This window comes from Sinocyclocheilus anshuiensis, unplaced genomic scaffold (assembly GCF_001515605.1).
Source record: "Sinocyclocheilus anshuiensis isolate Anshui unplaced genomic scaffold, SAMN03320099.WGS_v1.1 scaffold121, whole genome shotgun sequence".
Taxonomy (NCBI): domain Eukaryota; kingdom Metazoa; phylum Chordata; class Actinopteri; order Cypriniformes; family Cyprinidae; genus Sinocyclocheilus; species Sinocyclocheilus anshuiensis.
In genome coordinates this window covers 1,173,102-1,183,555 of record NW_015539856.1, presented here as the reverse complement: position 1 = coordinate 1,183,555, position 10,454 = coordinate 1,173,102, and the positions used below count along the sequence as shown (strand labels likewise).

General features: G+C 37.3%; 2 protein-coding genes across 3 annotated transcripts in view; both read left to right on the top strand.

Annotated features, from left to right (window-relative positions):
• LOC107684838 (uncharacterized) overlaps window positions 1–4,819 on the top strand; it is a 21,775-nt gene extending 16,956 nt beyond the window's left edge. The window contains exons 2-5 of one of the 2 annotated variants that reach the window (XM_016481211.1): window positions 3,953–4,186; window positions 4,373–4,444; window positions 4,519–4,620; window positions 4,704–4,819. In XM_016481211.1, coding sequence (XP_016336697.1) covers window positions 3,953–4,186; window positions 4,373–4,444; window positions 4,519–4,620; window positions 4,704–4,780 — 485 coding nt within the window. In that variant the 3' untranslated portion in view covers window positions 4,781–4,819. The remainder of the gene's footprint in view (window positions 1–3,952; window positions 4,187–4,372; window positions 4,445–4,518; window positions 4,621–4,703) is intronic. The other variant, XM_016481212.1, reaches the window with a different exon arrangement.
• LOC107684848 (uncharacterized) overlaps window positions 3,307–10,454 on the top strand; it is a 15,976-nt gene continuing 8,828 nt past the window's right edge. Inside the window, exons 1-2 of the mRNA XM_016481221.1 lie at window positions 3,307–3,313; window positions 7,506–7,748. Coding sequence (XP_016336707.1) covers window positions 7,634–7,748 — 115 coding nt within the window. The 5' untranslated portion in view covers window positions 3,307–3,313; window positions 7,506–7,633. The remainder of the gene's footprint in view (window positions 3,314–7,505; window positions 7,749–10,454) is intronic.

Genomic DNA, 10,454 nt, shown 5'->3' with positions numbered 1-10,454 from the left:
GCCCCCCCCGACGAGCCGCCACTGAAAACTGGCACCGTTTTGGAGAGAAATGGGCTCTAATTTTAACCCATATCATTGTGTGTGATGCTGAGCTATGAGGTTCTAATGGTGTTTGTTTTTGCACTGTTCTAAACATTAATATTTTATGTGCAACAACAGCATGCTGTCTTAGTGGCCTTACACATGATTTTAAATCTTTTTTTTTTTCAAACTTTATGTATTGCAAAACGCTAAAACTGGCACCGTTTTGGAGAGAAATGGGCTCTCATTTTAACCCATATCATGGTGTGTGATGTTGAACTATTAGTTTCTAATGGTGTTTGTATTTGCACTGTTCTAAACAGTAATATTTTATGTGCAACAACAGCATGCTGTCTTAGTGGCCTTACACACGATTTTAAACCTATTTTTTCAAACTTTGTGATTGAAATGTGGATGATTGTACTGAAAATAACTTTAATCTTTTCTTCAACTGAATACTGTTTCCGTGATGTATTGATGTATTTTAAAGAGTTGGCAGTCAAAATTAAAACTGCTGGATGATAGATATTCTTTAAAATGTATAAATTGCAGTGTACAGCGTTTATTATGAGGGGGTAGAATCTACAAATAAGTACTCACTACTCAATACTCATGAGTACTTTTAAATAGGCTACTCTTTTACTCTTACTCAAGTAGTTTTTTGGACAAGTACTTTTACTCTACTCGCACTACATTTTTTGGAAGGTAATGGTACTTTTACTTGAGTATATTTTTTCAGTACTCTTTCCACCACTGCTTCCCGCTTACTGTGATACGTGCATTCACGAGAGAGTGGCATTCCAGTGGATTTCAGTGCACTTTTTTGAGCTTCAAAATCTGGACCCCCATTAGTAAATTAGTTAGTAAATCATAGGGTAATTTTCATTTTTGGGTGAACTATCCCTTTAAATTACATTTCCTTATTTCCAAATCATTCCAAACCTGACTTTTTTTATTCTGCACAACACAAAAGAAGATATTTTGAAAAAATGTTAAATTATGATGCTGAATATGAATCTACTTGCTAATGTATTTGTAAAAAATGAAATCAGCTAAATGTTATGACACAATGAGTGTATGAATATGATGCAAGAAGCATTGATGCCAAATACATCATAGATTGGCAGAAGGCAGTGCTAGCTCTGGTTATAATATTTTTGTACAATTAAAAATAATATATAATTACGAATCTCAAAATAGGAGGCTTTGTTTCTTGTTCAAATTAAATTGATAAAGTACCAGAGCTTTCAGAGACTTTACCAGCATGCTTGAAGACCTGAACCACTCCAACATGTTTGCCTCACTAGTTGCCTCATCAGTTTCCAAGGCCAAATGAAAATCCCAATATCCTCCCGAGCTGGTGACCCAGAAATCTAAGCAGCGAACAAAATTTAAACCAATACTCTACAGGGTTCATCTTAGTCCACTGCGCTCAGGGGGAAATGCCATGTTTGTTGATTCATTTACTCAACGGAAAAAAACAATAAATCTCACTAACAAGAAAAGACCTCCTCGTTGGTCATCCAATTTCTGTGCACCCCTGGAGTCTGAGGGGCCAGAACAGCCCTCAGGCGCATGTTGTGGTCCAGCTACTCTAAACGTACATTGTGAATTATGAGAATGGAGTGTGGCAGGGATTGGCAAGCACAAAAACAGCTCCAGTTTGAAGACAAACTTCTTTGTTGGTTTTGCAAGATTCAAGGCAAAAGTAAATCTTTAAAACTGAAGAGGGACATTTCTTGATGTGAAATATTTTCTCCTGTCCCTCCACCCAGCTGACCCATTGGCACAACCCATAGCGGGAATTTAGGCGAAGCTGTTTGTTTGTCTGACTGGCGTTTTAAACCGTGTGGGCGCGCGAGAGAGAGCCTATGAAAGCACCAATAATCAAAATAATATACTTTCAAACATACTGATAAACTAACATGTTAAATATAAAAAATATTTAAAACCGCTATTTCATATATATTCAGATACAACAGTCATACATCGCTATTAGGACCGCGCGGCCTGTGACAAGTTTGCCGCATTGACGCACGGAAGTTATCAGTCTGATCTGCAAAATCAGTCAACGGTGAAAATCAAAAGTAGATTTATTTTAAATCAGAAAGAGAATTGATTAGTTCATCTCTCGAGTCTTCTACTCTTCCAGGAAACAGTCCTCCATAAAATGTGCTGCACACATCTGAATATTAGGGTTGAACTGTTCTGGAACAGTGTTGTAAATACAACTTAACCATTGATTTCTAGTTGGGTCCTCTTTTGGAAGGCCAAACAAAGTAGCTTCGCTTTCACATCGAAACACAGCATCACACACGGCGACCTTGAGTGAGCGGCGGCCGGCGGGCTTGCGGCAACTACATGTGACGACCCCGGGCTGGACTTTCCACGGTGAAAGCTGATCCGGCAATCCACAGCGCAAAGTTGATGTATTTCCTCAGCGACCAGTACGGATCAGCTCTAGGCATGACAAAGCGGAAGGCCAAATAAAGTAGTTTCGCTTTCCGAGTCACATTAAAGATTCGTTCAAAATGAACGAATCGTTCAAGAACGACCCAACACTAATTAAGATGAATAAGAGCATACAGACTAGTTGACATTCCAATGTTAAAGGGACATTTTAAATTTAAATTAATGTTTTATGAATGTTTAAATGTTTTATTTGAACAGTTATTTTGTATTACACACTAAAACTGTCCAGTAATATGTTCAGTGTCCTGGAGTATTCAGGAGACAAATGACACTGTTAGTTAAGAGAAAGGAGTTGAGCATCTGTGTTTATGATGAAGATGAACGGAGATCAGATGTGTGAGATCAGAATAAGAGCTTGTTTGATGCAGTTCTTCTGTATGTCTGTAAATGTGTAAGTTGTGCCTGATTTTAGTTCATGATGTCTGTAGATTTCAGTACGTGTGTGTGTGTGTGTGTGTGTGTGTGTGTGTGTATGTGTTTTGCTCTTCAGGTCTGGATCGGTTCTGCAGGTTTAATCAGTCTGATCCCTGTTACGCAGCTCTGGGACACAAACTCAATCTGCTGATGGTGCTGTATGATAGCGTATATGACCTGAGGTTACGTAAGAGAATAATCAACACAGCAGATGGCCCAATTTGTAGAGTAAAGAATGGCAGGATGAGGGATTGTGATCTTTATAATAACAGACCTGGAGTAACCGTCATTAATGAGACTCTGATAATAAACCGTGTGATCAGAGCAGATTCAGGGAATTACAGATTAACACTTGTTCACTCAGACGGCACAGAAACATCTAGAGATCTTCAAGTGATTGTTGAAGGTACAGAAACTCTCTCATCAGACTCGTTTCTGTTACATCATCAAGTTGTTCTGAGGTATTGGATATGCTAAGGAATTTAGATAAATCAGGAAGATTACTTAAAAAGCAGTATTTTGCGGTAGAAGTTGATAATAAACCGTGTGATCAGAGCAGATTCAGGGAATTACAGATTAACACTTGTTCACTCAGACGGCACAGAAACATCTAGAGATCTTCAAGTGATTGTTGAAGGTACAGAAACTCTCTCATCAGACTCATTACAATCTCATGTTCTCCAAAGATCTCACTCTCATGCAAATGAATCAGTTGAATATCTGTGAAGGTTTTTATTGCAGCTCATTATTAAATATCTGGAACAATTAAGGTCAACAGCATCTGCACTTTTCTTGTACTAAGACTATTTTCAAAATGAAATACCAACATGTTGCTTACTGTATACTGCATACCATTTTAAAATGACGTGTGAAAGCATTTCAAACAGTCATTTGCTGCATTGCTGTCACATGACTAACCTATGCTGTGTGTTTAATTTAGTGAGTCCAGCTGTCAGATAAAAACATTGGTTAAGAAATTTCTTGATATTGACTCATAATGAGTCGAGAAAAAGGTCATGTGACTGTGATGTGTCCCTCCCTCCAGCTCCTATTGGCTCAGTGGAAGTGTCAATCATCTGCTCCTCCAGTGGGGTGATGAGGGTGTCCTGCTCCTCTGAGGGGGATCCGCTCCTCTACAGCTGGACTCTGAATGGAGATCCACTGATGGATGGAAACAGCAGCATTGATCTGGATGAGGGAACTGATGGAGACATCAGCTGCAGCGTGAAGAACCACGTCAGTCACGCACAGAACACCATTAGAGTCCAACCCTGTGCTGGTGAGATTTTCATATACGAATGCCCAGATACTGTACATATAGAAACCAGAGCAACTAATAATGCAAGTCTCTTAACTGGGCTCTTAATTCTTGAAAAGACTTTGTTTCAGCTTGATCTCAGCAGTGAATTGTGTTGATGTGGTTCAGAGAGAAAGCAGGTGATTCTGTGCTGATGTTTTATTACAGGACCAACTACTGCAGCTGTGACCTCTAGTTTGACCTCTGCAGTGACCAGCAGCACACAGACATCAGAATGTGGTACGAGTTTAACAAACACACTCCTGGAAACATGAAGGATGGGTTTTGTTTTGTGTCTAATTGTTGTTGTTCAGTGTGTTCAGTGTCTGTGGTGTTTGTGCTGGTCTGGTGTCTTCAGCTGATGGTTCTGTTGGGTCTGTTAGGAGGTTTTCACATCTACATGAGACACACGTCAGGTGAGAGACGTTTATCATCATCATCATGGATTTGACATGCAGATATTAAGAGTGTGATGATGATGATGATGTGATGCTTTTAGGAAAGAAGCAGGAAGATCAGAAAGTGAGGATGAGAAGATTTAGAGAAGGACCTGAACACACAGCAGAAGATTCATGAGAGCAGCAGATCATCACATCTATGAGAAATAACTTCATAATCTCACCGATTCTAACATAAATCCAGCTTTCAGCTGTCGAATAAAACCAGGAGACAGAAGAAGCTTTAATAATCGATACTGATCTTTACATGTGTTGTGTTTATTTCTTGTAGAGTATGTTGATGTATTTCTGTGAGCATTATTTCTGTCAGGTCTGAATCACCATTTAAACTCATTTAGAGGCAGATTTGCAAACTTGTGACGAATGCATCAAAAAGACTGACTACAGTTTTAGTTATGAAGGTCTTTTTTTAATTATTTGTTGTCCATTTGTTTTTGCATCAGTTTTATTCATTAGTCTTTATGCTTTGAATGAACTAGCTTGTTTCATTACATGGAATCCCTTTTGTTCATTCATGATAAAACTCTTCTGGCAGATTGTGACGTTATTCTGTGTGTTTATTTTCTGTGTGAGTTATTTCACATCTCTGCTTCTGCTATTTCATTTAGTATCTATATCTTCATTTACAGTGTCTCATCAGATGTTTTAACTGTTCAAATCTGTTCCTCTTGATCTGTGTCTCAGTTTTAGGTTGTCGCTGTTAAAATTATTAATATTAAATGTGATCTTTTCACTGATTTGTTTTGCTTTGCTAGGCTCCACCTCACAAATGCATTTCAGACACCATTTGTATTGTATGATATTGCATTTTCTCGTAATAAACACTGAAGTCTGTTTGATATGAATCAAAAGCCTTTGATGAGCTCGTAAACAATTTAACTTAGTTTTTTTTCCTCATAGAAAGTGCATTGATACAATTTAAACAAAGCAGTGCCAAACAATAATTGTGGACTTTCTGCATTTTTAGAAATGTGACTGTGAAATGATTCTTCTTGTTTTATCTTTCTCTTACTTTCAGTTTGTGTGTGTGTGTGTGTGTGTGTGTGTGTGTGTGTCTGTGTGTGTGTATTTAAGTAGGAACTGCTAAATCACAGTAACAATCTCTGAAAACTTCCTCTTACTTTCTTTGTAAAAGTCGTGTAATCTCCTGATGTGTCAGTAGAGCTGCTGTCTGTCAGTGAGACTCGATCTGACTCTCTTCTGCTGGACTTTAGAGAAATGATGCTCATCTTTGGCCTGATGCTGCTGCTGCAGACTGCTGCATGTGAGTCACTTTCACATCAAACTCTTATGATGCTGATCAATCAGATCAATCTCAGAAATAAAAACAGTGATATTCAATTCATTGCAAGACTTATAGTTAAAGAGTTGGATGTTTTTGTTAAAGACCCCAAAATGTTGTGGACAAAAAGTTTGTGGTGGAAATTCCGAAATAAAGTGCAGGAGTCTGAATTCCCTCCACAGCTGACAGATCTCAGAAATCTCCTTCTGTAAAGAATAAGTGCTGATTATGTACCAGAAAACATAAATAACATTCACTGATTGATTAAACATACTACTTTAACTTTGAAAAAGCTTGCAAACTAAAATAGCATTTTATATACAATGATTGCGCTTCTATTCTTGTTTTCACACATTATCACATGGTTCAGCTTTATTGCTGATAAAACAGATCTCTAACTTCCTCTTCCCTCTTTGTTATTTGCTGATAACATGCCTCTATATCAGAAATAGTTCATTATATTTTATAATTTTTTCCTACAGTCATTATTTGCACTAAAATATTTTCTTTGCACTCAAAAGACCTAAATTCAAAGCAGAAATTTCACAGCCAAGCAATCCTCAGTATTATTAAACATTAAAATATAGCATGCCATTTCTATTAAAGTCATACATGATATTTCTCTTTACATTGTGCACACATACTGCCATTTATTAATAAATCCAGATATGTGCACGGTAACTAAGGTTTATACACCAGACCTCTGATGTTCTGGCTGGTGCACATGTATTTAATGTGATATGAATTAAATTATGAGCAATGATGGATTGGAGATGGGTTTTTTTTTGTTTGTGTGTTGTAGATGCTTACCGACAGCTATTTTTTATTTATTTTTTCAGTTGTTTTCAAAAAGTTTCAGGACGTGTAGAAAAACTGCACTTTTTATCATTTGAAAGCTGATATGAGATCAAGAGTCTGATACGTGTCTTCCGTAGAACTTATGCATATTTGTATCTGATTGAGATTCATGATGAGAGAGATGATATTTATACCAGCAGTAACACTCTGACTCTGTCTGTCGATGTTGGTACATTTCATTTTGTGTGTGTTTTGTTCTTTAGGTCTGGATCGGTTCTGCAGGTTTGATCACCTATATTCGATCAAACAATGTTACGCAGCTCTGGGACACAAACTCAATCTGCAGATGAAGCTGAACCCTCAATATCAAGACCTTCATTTGTATAAGAAGTTAAATGATGGCAGTATACTGGAAGTTTTTAGCATAAAGAAAAATAAAGAGTACGATTATGTATCCATCAGAGACATACATGAGTTCTTTAAAAATGTGACTCCGATCACAAATACACATGAATCCATCAAAAACAGATCTGAGTTCTTCTTTGATAATTTGACTCTGACCATAAACAATGTGATCAGAGCAGATTCAGGGACTTACACATCAGATGTCATTGAGATAGATATGGTCACAGCCAGTGATCTTCAAGTGATTGTTGAAGGTATAGAAGCTCTCAGAAATATATTTTATTTTAGAAATGCCTTGAGATTGACACTGATTATATGTTGAGAGAGTCATGTGACTGTGATGTGTCCCTCCCTCCAGCTCCTATTGGCTCAGTGGAAGTGTCAATCATCTGCTCCTCCAATCAGACTTCAGTGTTCTGCTCCTCTGAGGGCGATCAGATCATCTACAGCTGGACTCTGAATGGAAAAATACTAGAAGAAGGACCAATGATTGGAAACAGCAGCATTGATCTGGATGAGGGAACTGATGGAAACATCAGCTGCAGCGTGAAGAACCACGTCAGTCACGCACAGAACACCATTAGACTCAAACCCTGTCCTGGTGAGATTTTAATACATGAATGTCCAGATACTGTATATAACAACCACAGCAACACCATTGATGTAAAGCAGTCAAGTCTCTTAAAGAGGCCATTGGATGCAAAATTCACTTTTACATGTTGTTTAAACATAAATGTGTGTTGGCAGTAGGGGTGTGCAGCGAAGCCAGTATTTGTATCTGTAACAATCACAAAATTATTCGTATCTGTATTCGGATAAAACCGGAAGTAGGCAGAGCTTGAACCGGAACTTTGTACAGTTACTTGATAAGACCTTATGTCTATGGTTTTACAGACTATATTTTTTTTCATAGTAATCACTGATCAGATATGATTATAACATTTCATATTATAGCATAATGCTTCGAGATGTAGTGCTGTGCTTCGGGCGATGCGAGTTCGAGTCCCAGCTGGGGACCTTTCGTGATTTGATAAATAAATATTTAAATATCTTCTCAATAAAACGGTAAGGGATCCTGCCCAGTTTAGAAATATGGAAATTGATTTAAGTAATTTACAAGAAATGCATGGAAAAAGGCAACTGCAACACTGCTATTTTATTTGCGCTTATTTCATTCATAGAATTTACACTCATTTACTGCGCACACTTGTTATTTTAGAGGTTTATGTAAAACAACATGCTTTCCTTTGGCTCACCGGTTTCTGTGCAGTTTAAAAAAGTATTTCACTTAAGTAATTTGCAGGTCTGGAAAAGTATGGGGAAAAAAGAGAACAGAGTATGGAACAATATTTGTGTTTCAACTATTTGCCCTTATTCGGTGTTCTAAAATATAAAATTAATAATTTCTAAAAATAAATGTATCATACAAGCAGAGAGATTTCATGACAAAAGTTTAGTGATCATTTGAACACGACTGAATTCATTCAAGGCGCACATTTTCGTTACGCAGAACTCTTTAAGCGAGTAAGCACAAACCAGCCAAAGATAAAGAAGCAAACGTGTAGGCCTAGTAGAAAATGTATCTGTATCTAGGGATGGCTGACGCAAAACTGACGTTTCGACACGGTGTCGAGATCCCGAAGCGGACATGTTTCGAAACACTGCTCCAAAGTGTGATTCGAAACACCCATGTCACGTGACTATAAGGCGAATCAAAGCATCGGGGCGTTTCTCAAGTGTTTCGAGACCCGAATCTGCTTTTGATCGACAGGGTCGGGAACAAACCACACAATCGCAGATCTGTCTTAGCCTAACTCCCGCAAAGTATAAAAGTGGAGTTAATGCAGCAGAACAATTCATATATTTAAATACAAATCTTTATATGCAAAAAATGCCAGGCATTGTGTCCTTTATTAATGTTAATTTTTTCATAACCAAAATAACATATTCACAAAGAGTTAATTCAGTTGTCAGAGAGATGTTACAACACATTACAAGAACAGAACAATAAAAACACAACTTTCAAATATGTATTATAATTATATACATGCTTCACCTGGGATTCGAACCTGAAGTGACAGGTTCTGACAACCTGCCTGTCGTGCACACTAACCACTCCCCCAACCCACATAGTGGACTAACAAGAAGGGCCACATTAAGACCTCACTGGGCCCCGGGGCTATGACTTACTGCAGGGCCCCCCATCACAATAATGATATATATAGCTTAAAATAGGATTTTTATCCAATCAAAATTGTTGATGCATTGCAATTTCACAATTCTTGTTAGCATTTCCAATATCACAAAATAAAAAATGCAAAAATACTAGCCTACGTAAAAACAAACTTACTGAAGACAAGTAAACAGTCATGAATTACAATAGAACAATGAAATTGACCTACAAACACTTAAAGCACTGAATAAGAAATATTATATTGTATAAAATAAATAGACTATAAATAGACTGAATAGTCTTCACTGCATAAATTCAATTTACATTATTTCACAAAAGCGATTCGGTCAAGGACTATCTTTCTAGTGTTTAATTTACATTATTGACACCAATAACAACAGCAGCTATATTAGGCTGCTTTGGAGGAATAGTTCACCCAAAAATTAAAGTTATGTTGTTGTTCTAAACCTGTATGAGTTTCCTTCTGCTGTTGAATGCAAACGTATACTATATTTGGAACAATACTGGTAACCAAACAGTTTCTGTGCCCCCATGATATGATGAAAAAAAAAACACTATTGGAGTCAACAGGGACCAGAAACTTTCTGGTAGTTACGAATATTCTTCAAAATATCTTCTTTTATGTTGAGGAGAACAAAGAACTTCATACAGGTTCAGAACAACTTGAAACGGAGTAAATGATGACACTATTTTAATTTTTGGGTGAACAATATCCCTTTAAAATCTCATCATATAATGCCAGGATCTCATAAACTAGTGCACATGCTTTATCTTTAACTATTAACGTTCATTTAAGACACAAATTACTGCGTTGACGAGGAGACAGGCATTTTGACACATAACTATGTGTATTCGGACGTTTAAACACAAGGCGCAAAAAATAACTAGTTTAGTCAGGCACTGTACGAGGCAAGCGCACCCTGCACGTATCAGAAACCGTCTTAATGCGCACATTTGCCAAAATGAATGTTGCCCCACTGCTTAATGTCCCTGAACAGTTAAATTAGTTTTTAAACCAAAATGATTCAAATGCGTTTAAAGGGGTCATATGACGCGATTTCAATTTTTCCTTTCTCTTTGGAGTGTTACAAGCTCTTGGTGCATAAAGAAGAT